Source organism: Tripterygium wilfordii, chromosome 3, assembly GCF_013401445.1.
Source record: "Tripterygium wilfordii isolate XIE 37 chromosome 3, ASM1340144v1, whole genome shotgun sequence".
Lineage (NCBI taxonomy): Eukaryota > Viridiplantae > Streptophyta > Magnoliopsida > Celastrales > Celastraceae > Tripterygium > Tripterygium wilfordii.
In genome coordinates this window covers 1,988,730-2,010,096 of record NC_052234.1, presented here as the reverse complement: position 1 = coordinate 2,010,096, position 21,367 = coordinate 1,988,730, and the positions used below count along the sequence as shown (strand labels likewise).

Below are 21,367 nucleotides of genomic sequence, written 5' to 3'. Positions count from 1 at the left end.
GAAGCTGCCTGATCAAGTGAGAATAATGTGCTACGATGACCCTCTAAACCTGAAATTGTGAGGGCCAGAAGAGCAAAAATTAGGGTCAAACGCTTCACAACTTTTCCTTCCATTGCAACCAAAAAAAAAAATAAAAAATGAGAGCTAGCTAGAGTTTCTATTTGGTTCAATATAATGTGCTATACAGCCTATATATACTATATAAGCACCTATATATATATAGACACACACACACACAAAAGTCAATGAGCCTTGCATATGGTCAAATGAAGTAAAAAACTAAGACTATATCTTAGAAGATTCAAAATAATTTAGAGGGTATTTGTTAAATCCAAATTTGAGATTTTGTTTATAATGAGTGGTTAATGTGATTTTCATGTATAATTCCTAATTTTGAGGTAAGTTTTAAAAAAAAAAAGGATTCAGCATTTAATGGGTCAAAACTTCAAATACTAAGGTTGTTACTAGTTATTAGATCATTAGATTTAGAATTAGAAGTACACAAATTTTTCACATGACCATGACGATAGATTAATTTGGGTCAAATCTTAGTATGTGGCTATAAAAATATTGTTCTAATAAGAATAAACTCGAGACTTTTTGAGTTTATACCGTTTAACACGAGAGAGATTCATCACTAGGCCATCTCCCAAGTAGTTATATATACATCAGACAAAATAACATGCAAACTTCTTGCTTTTTAATATTGTACACCTATTTACAAGTTTGTAGGACAACCATAAATTCTTATGACTAATATATATTTATGTACGTAAGTAATATACACGAACTAGGACTTAGGCTTATTACTATCAAAATTGGACACTTATGCACTTAATGGAAATTCTTACTACATCCAATTGATTCTCACAACTTTTTTTTTTTTTTTTTTTTTTTTTTGAAACCCAGGAAAAAACCCTGGAAAAACCTTCTCATTAATTGTAAGCTTTAAAGAAAGAGATAACTTACACGTGGGGAAGATGACATATCCACCCACACAATACGAAAGAACATGAGTTCTTCGACCACAATCCAAGGAAAATAAAAAGGAAATAAAAGCTTTCAAAAAAACCTAAAACCCAAAAACCACAGAACCATCTGAGGTGTCTCACTACCTGTGATTCTTACAACTTACAAGCAGCCTCTCCTCTATAGAAAGTTAGAAACTCTCCATAGACTTGACTGAAACTCAACCCCTATTTTTAGTGATTAAAACATGCAAAAGAAAAAAAGACAACTTTTTATTATTATTTTTTTGAAATATCGTTGAAAAATATATTTACGTTGAAATCTAATTCCATCTCATTGTCAACCGAGCCCTCTCGTTCGTATTACCTATAAAAAATTCTCAGGTGAAAAATCTCGTACTTTATTTGAGATCCTTCTGACACCATTCATTTGGTGTAAGTGTGACCCCCCACACGTGATGGGATCCACGCATGAATGGTGTTGAGATGAATCCCGCATCTGAAAAAACCTCTACCTTTTATTATTATTATTATTATTATTATTATTTGCTTCATTCCTTATTTTCTTGTTTGTTAAGCATTCTTAAAACTCCAGCTTTGTTATTCTTTCCTTGAGCAGTCCGGAACCATGAACCTTCATAAACTCATGCCTCAAACTTCACTTCAAATGCAACCGCGTTCTTCAACAAAAACAACAAAGACATTGTCAACTTCCTCCCGCATTTCCTCTGGTTTTCCTAACTAATTTATTGTACCCCCACCTCTCCTCTCTTATTTTTGTTCAAAGTCAATCCCCACCCACAAAGATATGTTAAAAAAACTGAGCAGAAGAGTCAAAACCATAGTCACCAAGCCTTTCAAGAAACCCAAAAAACCTTATATAACCCCCCAACCCAGATCACCATCTCCACCCCCTTCACTACAGCCACCTGCCATGTCGACTCCGGAACAAGTGATGCCGCAGCTTCACGGGCGATCGACTTCTACATTTCTGTTCCCACGAACCCAATCAAAGGTTCTCCCTGACCCTTCCCTTTTCTTCTCTCCAGCTCTCCTGTCCAACCCTCTCCCTACCAATTCGTTCTTTCAAAATTTCACTCTGAAAAATGGTGATCAGCCTGAATACATACACCCTTATCTCATCAAATCATCTAGCTCCTCTGTTTCTGTCTCGTACCCATCTCGTTTTCACAATTCTTCGTTCGTTTATCAAGTTTTTGTGGCTGATCTTACAATCTCTGCATCTAACAAGGATGCGCAGAGAAGCCATATTGTCTCTTCTTATAGTGATCTTAGTGTCACTTTGGATATACCCTCTTCGAATCTTCGCTTTTTTCTTGTTCGAGGAAGCCCGTTTGTGACTTGTTCGGTCACTGGCGGTACTCCTGTATCAATTTCGACGATACATGCGATTCTCTCGTTTTCTTCAAATAGTTCTCGCACAAAGTACACTGTGAAGCTAAATAGCAACCAGACTTGGCTTATATATTCATCTGGGCCTGTGAATTTGAGTCAAAACGGTCTTTCTCTGATCAATTCTGATGCGTTTTCAGGCATTATTCGGATTGCAATTCTGACGGAAGATGGTTCAAAGTTTGAAGCGATTCTTGATCGGTTCAGTTCTTGCTACCCAACATCAGGTGATGCAGTTTTTACTAAACCATTTTGTTTAGAGTACAAATGGGAAAAGAAAGGGTGGGGTGATTTGCTTTTATTAGCACATCCTCTTCATTTAAAGCTTTTGTCAAATGATGATTGTGATGTAACTGTTTTAAAAGATTTTAAGTATAAAAGCATAGATGGTGATCTTGTTGGTGTTGTGGGAGATTGTTGGTTACTGAAACCAGACCCTATTTCAGTGACTTGGCATTCCATTAGAGGGGTCAAGGAACTATCATTTGCTGAAATTATTCCTGCACTTTCTAAGGATGTTGATGATCTGAAAACAACCCCAATAACAACAACATCGTCGTACTTTTATGGCAAAGCGATTGCAAGAGCGGCAAGGCTGGCATTGATAGCTGAGGAGGTTGGGTATGTAGAGGTGATTCCAAAGATTAAGGATTTCTTGAAGGTGTCAATTGAGCCATGGTTGGATGGAACTTTTAGCAGCAATGGTTTTCTGTATGATGGACATTGGGGGGGAATTGTGACCAAACAGGGGTCATTGGATTCTGGTGCTGATTTTGGGTTTGGAGTGTACAATGATCATCATTATCATCTTGGTTACTTTCTTTATGCCATTGCAGTGCTTGCAAAGATTGATCTAGCATGGGGAAGGAAGTATAGGCCTCAAGCTTATTCAATGATGGCAGATTTTATGAACTTGGGTAGGCGATCTAATTCGAGTTATCCGCGTTTGAGGTGCTTCGACTTGTACAAGTTACATTCTTGGGCTGGTGGGTTAACTGAATTTGCCGATGGCAGAAATCAAGAAAGCACTAGTGAAGCAGTCAATGCGTACTATTCAGCAGCACTTTTGGGGTTAGCTTATGGAGACACTCATCTTGTTGCCACTGCTTCAATTCTAGCGGCATTGGAGATTCAAGCAGCACAAACATGGTGGCATGTAAGGGATGATGATACTATCTATGAAGAAGATTTCACCAAAGAGAATAAGGTGGTTGGTGTACTGTGGTCAAACAAGAGGGACAGTGGACTTTGGTTTGCTCCTCCTGAATGGAGAGAGTGTAGACTTGGGATTCAGCTGCTACCCATATTGCCAATCTCAGAGGCTTTGTTCTCTGATGTTGGGTTTGTGAGGGAGCTTGTGACATGGACACTGCCTGCTTTGCAAAGAGAAGGGGTTGGAGAAGGGTGGAAAGGATTTGTGTATGCACTGGAAGGGATTTATGACACAGAGCGTGCTTTGGAGAAGATTAGGAACTTGAAAGGGTATGATGATGGAAACTCACTAACTAATCTGTTATGGTGGATTCATAGTAGAGGCTATGGTGAGGGATATGAAGGTGGAGGGAAACTCTGCTGGTTTGGTGACTATTGCCATTGATATTGTTAAGCCTTATAAAATGATATATGCAGCATGAATAATAGCAAATAACGGGTTTTACTGCCTCTTCTTTTGGTCATACAGGATTTGTTGCTTTCTTTACTTTTTTTCTTTATGTAATAATGAATCCACTTGTTATTTATAAACTCTCTGTTCCCTTGATGTGCTTCCCTTTTATTTTATTTTGGAGATATGTCTACCACTAGCACTAGCACTAGCACTAGCAGTGAATATATATATATATATATTTAATACTGTTTCTCAATGTTAAATGTTGACTGCTCCTTACCTTATTTGCAGATATTAAATATAATATTATGCAAGCTTAATGACAGCATAAATAAAAGATCAAAGAAAGTCCAGTAAGGTTTCGACTGAAACTGAATTAGTTTTATACAAAACACCAAAAAAAAAAAAAAAACTAATCAATAACAGAACAAAAAGAGAAGAAAAAAGAAAGAAGAAATCTCTTTCATTTGCCTGATAAGAAGAAAAAGAAAAGGAAGAACTTTTATTACACAATATGGAGACAACTAAAAAGGGGATGGTGCAACTCAATCAGCAGAGGATGTTATTTTGATTGAATTGAATTATCAAAATCTTTGCTTACATGTGAAGACAAAGACTGTTCCCAAGTCGCCCCCACGTTTCTTTCCATATTTTGCTGGCGCTGTTATCCTCCATTTCCTTTCCGGGCTTTCCGCAAAAACAACGCATTTTTTGGATTTAAGTATCATTGGTGATTGCCCACGAAGAACAAAGTCTTACGGGTCCGATATATCCGCAGTGAACATGTCAACCCAAAGACGACAATATTGTTAGTATGTTTGGGGTGAGAATTTCCAATGAGAGGAAAAGATGGACCAGTAAGAGCATCATTCTTCAGTTTCCAGCTTCTGGGTTTTCTGTTTGCCATCTTGGTCATCTGGGTGACTCTGCATTTGCGTTCTTGATACTGTTTCTTGGGAGCCTTTTACTCTTTTAGACTTTAGAGTACAGTTGTGAATCGGGCTGCTGTTGAGTTGAACCCGGGTTAGTAAACCATATGGTAGAAGAGTTATCTCAATGTACACAAGAGTGATACATCATTAGGGAAGAAGAGAGTTACGAAAAATCAGAAGTTGATGGAGACAACGATGATGAAGGAAATATCTGAGATCTTACACATGCTGTGTTTTTGGATCCTTTGGAGTGATAAATCAATCAGACATGAAATGAGAGATTAATACAGAGGAGAGGGAAAGGGACCAGCCGCTGCAAGTTTTAGGAATGAATGGTTTGGGAAGAAAATTATCTGCTGATTTTTCCCTTTCTGGGTTTTAATGGGAATTTTATATATGTTCTTGCCAAGACCATACATTCCAACGATTTGCAGAGGTTTCTCCCCATCCCTTCTTCCTCTGCTGCCACCATCTCTGTGCCTCTTTTAGAAAACTGAAAACTATGACTCTGCTTATACTCGAATGGCAATGTGAGACCTCACAAGGGCTCACAACATACATATACCCTAATAACTGAACATTGTAGCTATTATTATAAACTTTATCATGCAGGAAGCTGCTATAAGCCACTTATTCCAAAATCATTACATATGTAATCAAGAATTGCACCTGAAAGGTATGAATTGAGGTAATGCAAAACTACCATATGTGGGAAACATATATCTAAAGGAATGTTGTGATCAGCTAATAAAACTTGGGAGAGATAGTATGTTTAATTCGAGCCATCGACAAGTTCTCCTTTCGTCCAGCGTTCTATCATGACTAAAGCAGCCTCTGGTTGATCCATTGGAACCATGTGACCAGCTTCATAAATCTGATGTACAGTGAGATTCACCAAAATCAGATTATATTGTAGACTAAAGTTGCATTCATAGCTATCACTATATAAATGAACACATTTACAGACCTCGAGGAAAGTGAGAGGTCCATAGTTTTTCAGCTTTCCTGCGTCTGCGTTGCCAACGACAAATGGAATAATCGGAGTGACCCCATAATTTTCCTGACCAGACCATTTCATTGCCTCAACCCATCTTGAATTTCCTGTTAGATAGATATAAACACCCTCAGTGCATACACAATATATATATAAAAGATTGTGTTTTGATTTTTGTAATGAAATTTCGAGAGTTACCAAGTGAATTGCATATGAGATCTTTATTTCCGACATAGATAAGCACCTTGATTCCATCTTCAAGCAGAGAAGGAATTCCGACTTCAAGATTTTTCATCCAGTCCGCGCTCATGGCTTTATATACAACATAACTGCACGGGAAGAATTTGTGTTTTGCAACACCAAGAGCGGCCATTACTATTTTTTTCCTTAGAAACTTCATCATCCTTGAGAAGTCATAACACGCATACTCGAAAGCTTTGCATTTGATTCTAATGTCGTAATACTGTATGTACATCAATTGACATTGAAGTTAAAAAGTGTTGTAATTCTTTTCCATAAAAAACGTTAGCAGTCATATGGATTCCAGTATTTTTTTTTGTCACACCTATCCCAAATGTTGTGATGGACGACGCACACGATTTGATATGGATCATGCGTGTCGATCCATCTCAGCATTTTGGGATACCTGAGAAAAAAAGCACTGAATCCTCAACATTTTTCGTAAAAACATATCTACATATATACATGAAAATGTTGTGTATCTTACATTTACATCAATAGCACTGTTAAGGATCTCCTGAAATATGATTTCGCAATCTTTCTGCGCAGTAAGACAATCATTTTCGCCACCAGTGTCTGAGAGGAAACCAAAAGAGGAAGACTTGATCATCAAGTGTATTTTATGAAAAAGGAAAAAAAATTATTAGAAGTTAAATATATTACACACCACAGGCTTCTATAGACAATTTGCATTGAGGAACCTTTGCCTCAATACGCTCACGATCAGAATCTGTAATCAAACCCACATTCCTAGCAAAATCTGGGTATGCTGGGTATTGAATTCCAGGATTTGTAAGTCCGTTACCAATAGCAAATCCCTGTCGAATATGTCCGTAGATAACCAAAATCAAATAGAACAATAGGATGGAAACTAGAGGTATTGTTTTAGATTTGAGACAAACTGATACCTTGAGGTTTATATGAATTCCTTTATTTTCTTTATTTTCTTGATGAATCCGAGAAGCGAGAGCAGGAATATAGTGTCCAGCATAAGATTCTCCAGTTATGAAGAAATTATTTTTGGCAAACTGGTGGTGCTTTTTAAAGAACATCTATAATTACAAGAAAAGTTAAATAGTGTCCAAGATATAATTTAATTCAATCATCAAGAATATATTGAGTAAGCAAAGCACTAAACCTGCAAGAAGTCACATAAATCATTGCTGACGCCAAATTCATTGTGTCTTACATCATTTTTATCAGTAGTATAACTGAAACCCGTTCCTGTAGGTTGGTCAACATATATGATATTTGATACCTGTTTACAAAATAATCAACTTCTAATTTAGTTTAAACATAAACACTCTAAGAATTGCATAAAACAATTGCATTTTAGCCAATTTTTTACAGCATATATATGGCTAAAATTGAAAAGCTTTCTACACTAGACTTGGATCTTTTTTTTGGTAACCGAGAATTTCCAGCCCAACATGTCCACCGAATAATTGAACCAGCTCTAAACTCGGGCCACCAACCCTGCCCGCTCCACCTTAGTGACATGAAAGATCAGACATAAGTCTGTTCAAGAAATAAAGTCGAAACTGCTGCTCGTGGGAGTTGAACTTGGGACCTCTCGCATTTGCAAGGAGTATAGTAAACTTCACCATCCCAATCAAAACTTCTTTGTTTACTCTAAACTTGATCGTTTTATGGTATTATAAAAATTTGGGTTAGAAATACCACACCACATTGTACGAATTTATAAAATTGAATTCTGTAAAAAATTCTTGAAACTTCTCTTGCATTTAGTGGTTCTCTGTAAATCATTGGTATAGTTATAATATAAAAATAACATACCTTGTCCCAACCATATTCATTCCATACAAGAGAGAGAGATTTTGTTATATGAAAAGGACCATTTTCGTAAAACAAGGCTAGCTCACCACTACATCCTGGCCCTCCAGTCAGCCATAGAACAACTGGGTGATTTTTGTTATATCGTGATTTAAAGAACAAGTAGAACATCCTGCAAAAATCAACATACATATATACAATCTTTTACGATATCTTATCATTTATCGAAATTGTAGCAATTCAAGCGACAATAATTCAATCACTTGGCGATAGCCTAGCCAGTTGGTTATCTCTTCTGACTTGGCTCGTACGGCGGCCATCATTGCCCGAATTCAGGAGTTTGAACCAACTAGTTAAGATATTTCCTTGTGGAATCTTGGTTCCAAGGACTTGTCAACTTCCTGACACCTACCCGCATGGGTTTTAGCTCATTCTTACCTGTTGTCAGTATAGTCCGAACTATTCTGACAACCCGAGATTTACACTCACTCAACTGTCCCACCTCGGTTAACAAAAAAAAGTGACAACAATACAAATACTATGTACTGAATATACCTTGCACCTTTAGCACGGGGGAGCTTGATATACCCAGCATGATGACTGATTTTCTTAACAGAAGAGTCAGAAGCGTCAAGGAAAGGGAGCTCAAACTGTTTGTCAACAAGCCTTGTAGAGTTATCGTCGATGATGTTTAGGTCGTCTTCTCGGAGTAAGTTGAGCGATCTTATCAGTCTTGTTGCGTGTTGTTCGAGGGAATTGTTAGTTCTTGATGAAACAAAGCGATGGTTAGCAGATTTGGCAGCCACCATTGATGAATGGAAAGCAAGATAAGAAAGAAAAAGAGAGAGAGATATGTGAATGAAGGTAGAAGATGCCATTGTTGTTAGGGTATTTCTTGTGTCTACTTCAAGGGACATGTGCAAACAGTATAGGGTATTTGTAGATTACTCATTGAGGACAACTGTGAATAGCTAGAAATCAACGATGAATCATTTGGTTGTTTGTGTTTTTTTTGTTTCATATGTAGCATTGTAATACCTTTACCTATAATGTGCTGAAATTAGCTAAATCTGGAGGGTTTTTTTTTTTTTTTCCCCTAACAATGCAAATAAAATACAACTGTCCATGGCTAGAAATCAACGAGGATCATTTGATTATTGTTTTTTTTCACATAGCATTGTAATCAATGATGGACCCAGCCTCTTGAGAGTATGGGGTTGGATGTATACAAGAAGTGGAAAAAAAAAATTGCGGCGGTTGGGGACAACGCTATTGGAATCTTTTAAGGTTATCTATGATACATTAGTCCATTTATTTATGAGTCATTAGTTTTGAGCCTTTATATAATACATTAGCCCAAAGAATAAGTTATTAGTTTTGAGTCTTTAAAATACATTAACCCATTTATTCATAAGTTATTAGTTTTGGGTCTTTATATAATACATCAGCCCAAAGAATAAATTATTACTTTTAGGCCTTTAAAATACATTATCCCATTTATTTATAAGCTATGGTCTTATGGTCCTATTAACAAGTAACAATTTACAAGAAATATTAAAATTAGTGGTGTCAAAATTGAAATTATATATATATTTATATGGAAAAAAAAAAAGAATCAGTGGTGTCAATTGACACCACCATTAGGCGTGGGTCCGCCTCTGATTGTAATATCTTTACCTATATATGTGATGGCATATATATAACCAGATGACTTGAGCGATAGTCTAGTCTCTTGTGATAATACGTTAAGTTTTAACTCAATTTACCCTGTTATTAGGTGTCTGTGCATGCAGGCCTGATGACCCGAATTTAGACCTATATTAAATGTCAAACTTGTATGACGTCGTTCTCGATTCTCCCTGTAGACATGCCTTGTTACCTTTGTTTGGATGATCAAATGAAGTATTCCATATGGAATAGATTCCATGGCTGCCAAGATATCAGAATAACACAATCGTTTCACACTTCATTCCTTGGATGCAATGTACCTCCATAACTTCTACATCCCGCTTGAAAATGCAACAAGTACAGACATTATAATACATATGTGACTCCAACCCCCAATCTTTAATGGACATTCCCTAAACTGCTCTGAAAGCAGAGGTTCCGGTAACCCCTGATACTAACTAGATTAATCGCGCAAAATAACATAATTAAAGATACGATTGGGAAGCTGTCCATACAGCAAAGCAAGCAAAGACTCGAAATCTAACTCAAACCTCTTTTCACCGATAGCTTCAGCTTCAATCGTCGAGCTCAACTTCATGATTAGCGAGCAGTGGAAAGAAGCGATCTTTCCATTCACCAGGACTTGCAAAAGGCAGCAACCCACCAGACAATGGAAGAAAACAAAGTAAGATGGCAAAGAACAAGCAACGACGGAACCAATATGGAATTCTTGCATTCCCTTTTTCACCTTGAGATACGGTGACTGGTCCGTAGAGGATAATAAATACGGTTGATGTACAAAGATTACACAGAAGATGCAATGAGCATAGAGCCTCCCAATATAAGAGCCACTGCAGTCCACTTCCTCCCAATGAGTCTACACAAAGCTTGCCAGCAAAACCACATCCAACTCCTAATAGCAGTAGTATAAAGGTAACTGGCATTGTCTGACGTGGGATTGCCGTTCGTTGGATTAGTAAATACGCGATCACAATAATCATACAGATGCCAAACAGCATTTTGCTCATAACCTGAACTTGGCACTTCAAAGTCTTGAACCCTGAGTTGAAGGATGCAAATGGTTGTGGCATCCACCACTTGGACTCCTGAAACGAATTAAAGCACCCATGAAGTATTCCATAACAATCTGACATCCTTTATTCCTATAATTTATCTTTGAAAAACATTGAAAATTCAGCAGTCTGAATGTACAGCCACACATTAAACCAAGACACTTTTCATCAGCGTGAATTTTGTTCTAAATTTAAAAATATTAACGGTACACAAATTGTACCATTCAAGCTTAAAGATGGATCTAGCAGTTTTAAGTTTCTAGAACTAAACCTCCATTGGAAGCTCTCTTCCGCATGATATTCATTTTGCCCTAGCAGTGTTGCAGTAACAAAAGATCCAGAAGCTGGACCTAAGAATGAGGTTACCTACACCAGCTGACCCATAACCCAACTTGCCATAAAAAAAATACGAAAGCTTTTGTGGTGGTGGTGAGAAAGATTAGGGATTTGATGGAGAACGAAAGAGAAAATCCCAGAAAAGGATGGAGGGAGGGAGATGATGTCTCTGACCCATAACACACTTCAGTTTATGTCAATGCAAGTTGACAATATTCTGCTAAAAAGTATTTACATTGAAGTTCCTACAGTATCCTATAGGGAGAGCACCTCCAGTGATATAATGCTAGAAAGTAATCATTATCACACATTTGGAACAGTTGAATAAACCGTTGTGGGTCTAAAGATTCCATTTCGTTGGAGCACATGAAACTAGTTATATAGTTTTCCAATCAGGCAGCAGTACCTACACTTATATAGGATCCAATAAAGTTAAAAATAAAGCCAAAAAGGAAGGATCCTTACCTGAGGAGAAGGCCAACAGGATGATGTAACTTCTGTAATCCTTTCATAAGAAAAGAAGTAAGCACCAGATACGAGGGCAGCCAGCATGATAATCAAACCAGCTACAAGAGAGTCTATGCACTTTCTAAGCAGCTCAGCATGTCTCACATCTTCTAATTGATTCTTGAACATTTCAGCTTTGAACAATGCCTTTGACACGCCCATGGCTAATTTTGATCTCGTAAGTTTATTTGAATCATAATGTAGAGCTAACTGTGCTTCTTTGAACTTTAATTTTTCAATTGCAAGCTCGATCTCCATTGTCTTTAGATCATTAGAGCGGGCCTGCTCCATGACAGATTTCTCAAAGGTTCTGAGCCGGTAATTTACTACAGAACCTAATATGCTAGGAGAAACACATTCTGGACGGTTTGCTTGTCTGTGCAGGGCAAGTTCCTGATTGACACAAACTGCAGACGTATTCTCCCCTAAATCTTCAGCCCTATTCATACGATTCTGAATTGAAAGAGAAGACAAGTCCGTTGCTGAGTGACAAGATTCTTCACCACAACTGCTCGTATTTCCTCCTCGTTTCTTCAGTTTCACGTCTGCAACAGAACTTTCAATACTTTGTCCCCTATCCATAGATGATTCATTAATCAGTCTCAGAGTCCTCAGTGTGCTTCCAAATGATTTCTCAAAGTTCCTCGCAAAACAATTGAACTGGTCCCCAAAAACCTGTTGCAAGATAGGTAGTCAAACAAAAAGTATATATTCAGTCTAGCATCTTGGACCTTTGTTACAATGCCAAGAACCTTATGAGGAAGCTTAACTTGTAAAGAGTCAATGGATGATTTCAGCGGTAAAATTCTGGCTTACATTTGCTAAAGATTCTGTAACCGCCGAAGTGCAGATCTGCAATTGGAAAGAAGGAATTTATCTCACTTTATGCCAGATATTATTTCAAATTCCAGTAAAACTAGAAGAAATCACAAAAGTGCACAAAAATACATAAAAGGTTTCGCGGAGAATATACTAGTGGTTGATTTCAGTCAAGTGAACATATACTTTCATACGCTGGAAAATGAGGATTAGTAAGGGAAAGTCCAATCTTATGCTTTTTTTTTGAAAAGAAATTTTTTTTTATTAACGGCACCAAGAGGGTGCAACCCAAGAGCGAGCTTGATTACAGAATTTTGATATAATCGAAAATATTAGAACAAGTCCCAATCGACCAGAGCTTAAGCTCTGAAAGCCAATTATCCAAAAAGATCCCCATCGAACACTCCTTCTCGCCGAAAATTCTAGAGTTTTGCTCCTTCCAGATTAACCAACAGGTGCCCTGAAAAACCATAAGCAGATACTTGGCTTTGGAATTATATGAGGTGAGGGGCTGCCAAGCTTCCATTTCCGAGCTCAAATTACTACAGGGGACCCAATGGACTCCCATAAGACTCCAAACCATGCTCTAAACTTTAGAAGCCCAGGGACAATCCAACAAGAGATGAGAGATTGTTTCTTCATCATGCTTACAAAGGACGCATCTGTTAGGCAAAAAGAAGCCTCTTTTGTGTAAGTTGTCAATGGTGACAATTCTACCCCATAAAGCCTCCCAAAAGAAGAAAGAGACCTTAGGGGGACACTGACGACACCAAATACAACTCCAGCGCAAACTAGGAGGCTCCCAGTATGATTAGAAGAAACAAGATGAGTGTAGTAGGATTTAACCGAGAAAGCTAAATCAGGCGAGAGAGACCAACACATCTTATCTTCCCCAATGAGAAAGCTTGGCAAACAATCATAGAGAGTCTTCCAGAAAGAAGTAAAAAGGTCAATCTCCCAATCTTGAGCATCCCTAGAGAAACACAAGGACCAAGAGATTCCATCAGTAAGATCACCAAGCATTGCATCTTTGCTGCAAGCTAAACGAAAAGGAATAGGAAACTGGATCTTAAGAGGAGTGTTGTTGAGCCAATTATCATGCCAGAAGCTAATTTGGGAACCATTCCCAACCTTAAAAGTCACATGTTGCTGCCAATCATGCCACCCTTTCCGAATATGAATCCAAATACTACTACCATGAGCTTCTCTAGTTAATTTAGTAGTCCACCCACCCTTTTCCAAACCGTACTTTGCAACTACAATCTTCCTCCACAACTGATCTCTATCTCTAGCGAACTTCCAGTGCCACTTTCCAAGGAGGGCTCTGTTGAAAAGCTTGAGGGAAATTATACCGAGCCCACCTTATCCTTGGGCAACTTCAGAGAGTCCCACTTCACCAAGTGGAACTTATTCCCTGCCTCACCATCTCCCCATAAAAAATTCCGTTGAATGAATTCTAGTTTATAGACAATGGAGGCTGGAATAGGAAACAAAGACATGTAATACACCGGAAGATTAGAAAGAGCGCTCTTAATCAATGTTAACCTACCAGCCTTAGAGAGATTCCTTTTCTTCCAGCCATAGAGTTTTAACTCAAATCTTTCAACAATAGAATTCCATATGCTAGTCTGTTTGTACCCAGCTCCAAGAGGAAGCCCTAAGTAGCGCATAGGGAAAGTTTCAATACCACAGCCTAGTATACCAGCAAGACTACTCATGTTCGAAGCCAGCCCCATGGCTGCAATCTTGTTTTTTTCAAGGTTCACTCGGAGGCCAGACACTCCCTCAAAGCCAAGCATGACAGCCCGTAAACTCAAGATTTGATCTGCCTCCGACCCACAAAAGACTAGAGTATCATCCGCATACAGGAGATTAGAAATAAAGACCTGGTTCCCACCACTACCAATACAAACAGCTTCCAAGAAGCCACTATTAACAGCCCTGTCAACAAATATGCTTAAGATATCCATGCCCAAAATGAAGAGATAGGGAGACAAAGGGTCACCTTGCCTAACACCCTTGGAGGAAGAAAAGAAATTCGAAGCACACCCATGGAAAAGGACGGCAAAAGAGGAGGTAGAGATGCATTCCTTGATCCAGGAAATCCACTTAGGACCAAAACCTTTTTTCTCCAAAACTTTGAGGAGAAAACCCCAATTTAAATTATCAAAAGCTTTCTCCATATCCAGTTTACAAAGAACCATTTGCTTCTTCAACTTAACATGGTAATCTACTATCTCGTTTGCAATCAAAGAGGCATCCAAAATTTGCCTTCCTTGCACGTAAGCATGCTGGGAAGGATGAACAATTTTATCCATAACAAATTTTAGTCTTCCTGCCAGGACTTTCGCGACCCATTTATATAAACTGCTCAAGAGACTAATAGTCTAATATGTCTGAAGTCTTTGATATCCGAGGCTCCGGATTTTACAGGCACCAAGCTGATGAAGGTAGAGTTCATGGACTTGACAAGCTTACAGTTTGGTGGAATTCAAGAAACATCAGTATCACATCATCTTTGATAATAGGCCAAAACCTTTTGAAAAAAGTAAAAGTGAACCCATCCGGGCCCAGAGATTTATCCCCATCAAACTCATCACGGGCAGATTTAACTTCACCCTCCAAAAATGGGATTTCTAAGTTCGCGGCCTCCTCTTCATTGATAGAATCCAATCTTATGCTTGATAAAGATTAGCATGTTTGGCACATGCCAAGGAGAAAATATGTGAATTATCAAAGCATCATTTGTGGGAAATTGCACACGAGAATTTCAAGAAGAATAGAAAGAGAAAATATTTACCTTTGACAGATGATCAATGGACATCCTTTCACCAGCTGCATCTTTTCTCTCCAAAACCTAGCAGCAACCAGCAACAGGAATCCATGACATCAATGACCAAATACTAAAGACTAAAGTAAAGCAAGAGAATTATATCTTACATAATAGAATCAGAAAAAGGGAACAGAAAAATCAAAAATGTATGTACAAATTCTAATATACTAAAGACTAAAGTAAAGCAAGAGAATTATATCTTGCATACAATTGTACAAATTATGTGAAACTGAAACATAATCCTTAATCCAAGGCAATATGCAATTAAAGTGGCTTGAGACTTGGCCACTTTTATTTATGGTACGAGAATTCCCACGCTTAAAAGTGTGAGGCTTGATGCCTCAAAAGGTAATGGACTAATCAAGCTTCTAATCTAACTTTTCCAGCTAATATCAAGCATCAAAAAAGGCAGATTACATAACCTGACCCATGCGTCCTAGGCCCATAATGTTTTGTCTACACAAAAACCCAGAAAGGATCTAGGAACAAAATCATAATATCATATATTAAAAGACAAATATAAGATTCCAATCAACGTTACAAAAAAAAGTACAAACTCAAGAGAGAATACGTATAGACATGCTTTCATTTCATGCTATATGAAGTATAAACTACTGTTGAAAGGGAGGGAGAAAGATTGTTCAAATATTTCAACAAAAAAGAAATGAGGGGAGTAAGCTTTTCTTATTTTTAGTCCAGTATTTTCTCCAGAAATAGCCACTACGTATGATCTCTTTATGGTAGTATATAAACTGATTAAACTCATCCGACAACTGAAGCAAGTTCCTACATTCTTTGAACAATTCTTCTGCATTTTTCATAGCTATAAGGCTCAAGTATTCAAATTCATTACTTTATTTTCCCTTCACTGATCTCTTTCATAAGACTTCGACCAAATATACAAAAAATCCACAAAACTAGGGATCAATTCCTAATCAAGCCACATAAGAACCCATATTCCCGGCATAAAGATAAGGTATTAAAAATATACGTACTTGAGCCACAACTGCCGCGAATGACATTCCCAGAGGAAGCGCCACCACCTCCAGATTAGAGTTCCGATCACGCCGGGCCGAACCTAGCTGTAACTTAGTGCGGCGTTTGCACGCCACGCGTATACCCATACCCCTCTGCGAATTAGAAGAAGACGACGCCGGAATTTCCGAGACATCCTTCAAGTTTCGTTTTTTCTTCTTTCTCTTGACGGGTATTGATGACAGGGAAGGGTCAAGGACAGTTGGGTTTGACATACGATGATCCTCGACCGTTAAACTGGAATAATTGATGGCGATAGGGGTTTCTCCAGCAGCGATGGAAGCAGGGGATTGGAGTGTTTGCACAGAAGAAGAAGAAGAAGAGGCTTCCATGGAAGAGAAGGAACGCGTGTACGAGTCAATTTCGATAGTCATATGAAAGAGAAGCGACGCCAATACCAAAGTATTGCTTTATTGACTTTCGGATTAGGCTACCTATGTAAAGCCCATTCATGGCTAACGGTCATATGAGGCCCACAACTTGAGTGAATGGGTCCATTAATTTGAAAGTGGGCCCAATCAATGGACTCTTTTGATGATTTTGTGACACTTCATAATTTTCATCAAAGTTTCTCCAACCAGCAATCACCTTGATATTTTCTAATGCTTTAGCTTTTTGCCTTTTTTATCGGCAAAAATATACATTTGGTTCTCAACCATACTCTTAATTTTATTTTTGTCCTTAAACTTTTGTTACTCTTAAAACGTCCCTCAACTTAGGGGTGTCCATTCGGTTTTCTGTTTAGTTTTTAACCGAAACCAAAATGTTCGAATTGATTTGGTTATGATAATTTAGAATCCATAACCGAACCATATATGTTCGGATAACCAAACCAAAATAACCATATTTTTCGGATAAGATCTGTTCAGTTTTTAAAGAAATGGAAGAAGTATGAATAAATCTTAAATAGAGGGAGAAAATAGGTCATGATCGACTCCTACTCCTACTCCATCTAACAAAATTTGATAAAAATCCATGATAATAATAATAAATATATTATCTCATCATCACAGTTAAAATGATAGTCACCATGAGTTTCAATTAATCAATCTTAATTTATAATTTGTGTAATGATTCAGTTAATTGGTATCTTAATTTATAATTTTTTCTAGAGACATAATCAGAGTTGTACAAATACTACTTGGCCGCTCTTCGGGTGTGTTTGGATTGAGAGAAAAGAAGGGAAGGGGAGGGGAACTCAGTAAGGTAGAATATTTGTTCATCTTTTATGTTTGGATAGATAAAATAAAAAAAAATTTGATGAAATATTTCCTCAATTCTCTTCAAATCCCTCTCCTTTTTTTTCCCTAAACTATCAAAATAAGAAATTTGGAGGAAAACTCAGTTCCATTCTCTTCTCTTCCTTCTAAATTTCTCAATCCAAACATACTCTTACTGTTCAACTGGAATGATTCACCTCCAGCCAACTAATCGTTCACCTCATAGCAATTTTTTAAAATTTTTATTTTTAGACAATAATGCATTCCTTAATTATTGTTATATCATGTGATATTCTTTGCAATCCACTATTTGAAGGTTTAAATACAAAAAACCCATTTTGTTAGTCTTAATTTCCAACAGTATTAACATGTAATGGCAAGTTATTTTTCTTCAATTGCAAGAACTTTAACCAAAAAAAATAAAAGAGTTTATATAGTAGAATTATGGTCATGAGTGAAAATTAGGCAGTTGAACTAATGTCACAAAAAGATCAGTTTATATGAATAATTTGACTTTTTTTCACATTGGACAAATTTGGATCAAAAAATATTGTAATGTGTATTTAGCCAACGAATAATTGAGTTTATATTTTGCATAATCAACATAAATTTAGAAAATTTCGGTAGGGTATCATAATATATATTAATTATTCGATTAATGGTATTAACTGCACTACAATCAACTAAGGATGGTGTGTATCACCCTGGTGACTAAGATTCTAATCCTGCCTCCTCCGTTTTCAAAAATAAAAAAAATTGCACCACAATCAAGTTCAAAGTAAACTTCAAATATAGTATTAAATTGTTCAATAATCAAAGTAAGACAAGATATCAAATTTTACATATTAAATTAAAACAATAATTATTGAATTAAAACACTAGGTAATTTGCACAATGTTTTACCATTGAGGCCCATGATGAAGAATATGAGCTCTGTTGCCATTCCCATCACCATTTTCACAAACCCTACTCACATTGAAGTTGAGATTCACACAATTCTCTCCAAATTCAAAGCTCTTTGGAGCACCAAGGGAGAGAAGTCCACTATTAAACCCTTGAAATTCTATCTTACTAGCCAGAATGGGACTATTGACTTTGTTGATCACCATTTCATTTGTATTATTAGTGGAAGACTGGTCTTCTTGTGATCTAGCCAACAAGTTCTTCTCTCCCTCAATGTCTCTATACTTGTTGAGATGAACCTTCAATGGCACAACGTAATTCTCAAACCCTAATGTCGTCATCGCCCACAAAAGATCGTCACCGTTGATCGTCTTCCTCTTCTCACGTTGGCACTTTTCGGATGCTTCGCCAGTTATGAAGCTAATGAACTCGGACACACATTCTAGGACGGTTTCTTTAGCTTCTTTGGATACCTTTGCATTGGCAGGAAGTGATTTTTTCATTATACGATTGACATTTGCGATCGGAAGAAACCGTTCTTGATCTAATTTGGCTGAGGAGCTATTGTCCGAGGAAGGGCTCCTGATCGGGCTTGAGGTTTGGCTTCTTTTGCCAGCCATGGATATGATTAGAATAGAAGGAAGAAAGTAGAGGAGATGAAGAATAGATTGGAAGAGGGTATTGGGTTTTGTTGTGGAATTTAATGAAGGGGGGCTTTGGGGATTATATGGTGTAATAGAAGAGGGATGTTGAGATATAAAAAAAAAGGTGGAAAGGCGGTTTGATATGGACATAAAAGGAAAGAAACAAGCACTTAAGGTATTAGAATTTTGATATAAGGGTGGCTTTTAGGTGTGGAATCTTATAAGCTAGAGGAAAAACCCTAATGAGAAAAACCAAATATGATTGTGTGTGAGTGCGACTTTTCTTTCTTTTTTCTTTTTTCTTTTTTTGACTTAAATTAAGCTTTATTTGGGCATTATATATATACATACATATATATATATATATATACACACACACACTTGTTTTTCCAATAATTATTCTCTTAATTATATTAAAAGGAAGATCGATGGTTAATTAATGGCCAATACTTGAATTACTTGTTTGGATTCTCTAAATATTTGACCCAGCACAATTAATTTTCAAGCTCTATTTGCCGTGCACAATTAATGGCCATTGGATTTGACAAATAATCCAAATAAATCACATATTTTGTTGTGAAATAGTAATTAGGGATTTGAACTATTTAATTTTCGTATTTTTTACATTATTGTAGATGGGTACATATTATAATTTTATTTCGAGCACAAATTGCACACACCATCTTCTGAAATTTTAAATGGATTGTGCATTTTTTGTTTTCTATATGTTGGAAATTTCTTTATTTATTTACTCCAAAAAAGGAAAAAAAAAATTGTTTTGGATTTTCTTTGGTGAATAATCTTTGCATTTAACTCATATCAATAGCTATGGTATCTTTGTACGGCCATAGAAAGCTACACATATGCCTTTGTGCTTGTTATGTTTCTTTAAGATTCTCCCTAGCTTTCACATTCCATTATAAATATGCTATAACAAGAAAACATAACTAGAAAACAAGTTACTGAAAAAAAAAAAACAAGAAGAAGAAGAAGATTGTCACGACAGATAACTCGTCAGCGTGATCACATAATTATTATTGAAAGCGATACTATTGTGGTCACGCGCTGGATTTTAATTCAATTTACGCTATCATCAACTGAAAATTTTATGTGCATGCTTGCTTGACCGCCCGAGTTTAGACTTATATCGAATTTTTCAAAGAATAAACTTGTATGACTTCGTTATCGATTTTTTTTATAAAAAAAGTGATCACATAATTAATTAATTAACAAAAGATTAAAGCAAATTAATTATAAGATTGAGTCCATTTTGATTTGCTGGCCATTGCAAATGACATGATTCAACCTGTCCCCTACCTCTCCAAATCTAAGTAGTTAGGGCACACACATTCAAACCCTAAAAAATATATTTTATGATGAATTACATACATAGCTAGCCAGACACACTTTACAATATTGATACAAGTGGCTTCTTTAGCAACTAACTTCACCTATATATATATATATATATTATTTACACCATAAGCAAGAAAATAAATATAATTGGACTGCCTCTACTTTTCTGTCTCGACAATAAATTAGAAACTAAAGTCTCACTATTAAAATACAAACAGTCAATTTATAATGATTTTATTTTCAATCAATCCTCACCAATATATAACATATACAATGAAAATAATTCGTAATGGTCAAAGATTGGGGTTTGACATAGGTGCAGCTTCTAGCTTCTAGAGGTTAATTAACTTGTAATTATTTTATTTTTTTGATAAAACAATTATTTTTCTTTTTATCTTTGATGTTATAAAATATGATGTTCTAAAAAACATTTATATATATGTGTGTGTGTGTGTGTATGATGTTGATCGATATCAACCACTGTATATACATACATATACATACATATATGCTTGCCTGCAAAAGTGTGCTAGGTGCTAGTTATTAAGAAAATATAATGAATATTTTGGTTTATTATAATATTTTGTCTTTTGATTACGTGAGACAAGTAAGAAGCCTAAAGAGATTTGGTCAAAGAGCATTTGTGTCCAAAACCCAGCTTTAGTTAAAGATGCTTAATGCCAGAAAAAAGAAGAAGTTAAAGATGCTTAATAGTTGTGACCATCCCCGGTTGTTACTCTCTTGTGTGGAAGGCTTCAGCTTCAGGATCAACTTGTTTTATACTAACAAGGTCAAATATGACATACCCTACTCATTAGTGTTCATATAGACTTGATACACTTGGGAAAAAAAATAGTTCTTGCCTTGGCTAAAAAATGATGATATGATATAAATTTAGAGCAAGACTTAGGGTATATATAGGTCAATACTAAGAATATATATGTTGTTGGAATATGTGTGTTGGTTTTTTTGTTTAGTCCTTATTATCCAGCATAGATCGGTGGAGTACGGAATCATTCAGCGATC

At 36.6% G+C, this 21,367-nt stretch overlaps 4 protein-coding genes across 4 annotated transcripts; 1 reads left to right on the top strand and 3 right to left on the bottom strand.

Annotated features, from left to right (window-relative positions):
- Positions 1-1,710: 1,710 nt before the first annotated feature.
- Positions 1,711-4,140, top strand: LOC119992958 (probable endo-1,3(4)-beta-glucanase ARB_01444). The gene has a single exon (XM_038839808.1). It carries the CDS (start codon positions 1,777-1,779, stop codon positions 3,976-3,978), a length of 2,202 nt encoding a protein of 733 aa, XP_038695736.1. The 5' UTR covers positions 1,711-1,776; the 3' UTR covers positions 3,979-4,140.
- Positions 4,141-5,691: 1,551 nt separating this feature from the next.
- Positions 5,692-8,919, bottom strand: LOC119993212 (serine carboxypeptidase-like). Its single transcript, XM_038840233.1, has 9 exons — positions 8,503-8,919; positions 7,951-8,119; positions 7,292-7,411; positions 7,062-7,205; positions 6,821-6,971; positions 6,641-6,729; positions 6,112-6,376; positions 5,887-6,020; positions 5,692-5,793 (listed from the first exon to the last, which is right to left on the bottom strand). The coding sequence occupies exons 1-9, from the start codon at positions 8,862-8,864 to the stop codon at positions 5,692-5,694; spliced, it is 1,536 nt and encodes a 511-aa protein (XP_038696161.1). The 5' UTR covers positions 8,865-8,919.
- A 966-nt stretch (positions 8,920-9,885) lies between these two features.
- LOC119994990 (protein CPR-5-like) lies at positions 9,886-16,579 on the bottom strand. Its single transcript, XM_038841344.1, has 5 exons — positions 16,179-16,579; positions 15,151-15,207; positions 12,348-12,383; positions 11,490-12,206; positions 9,886-10,721 (listed from the first exon to the last, which is right to left on the bottom strand). The coding sequence occupies exons 1-5, from the start codon at positions 16,548-16,550 to the stop codon at positions 10,191-10,193; spliced, it is 1,713 nt and encodes a 570-aa protein (XP_038697272.1). The 5' UTR covers positions 16,551-16,579; the 3' UTR covers positions 9,886-10,190.
- Positions 16,580-18,337: 1,758 nt separating this feature from the next.
- On the bottom strand, positions 18,338-18,961 carry LOC119993204 (nuclear transcription factor Y subunit B-3-like). The gene has a single exon (XM_038840220.1). It carries the CDS (start codon positions 18,959-18,961, stop codon positions 18,338-18,340), a length of 624 nt encoding a protein of 207 aa, XP_038696148.1.
- Positions 18,962-21,367: the final 2,406 nt, after the last annotated feature.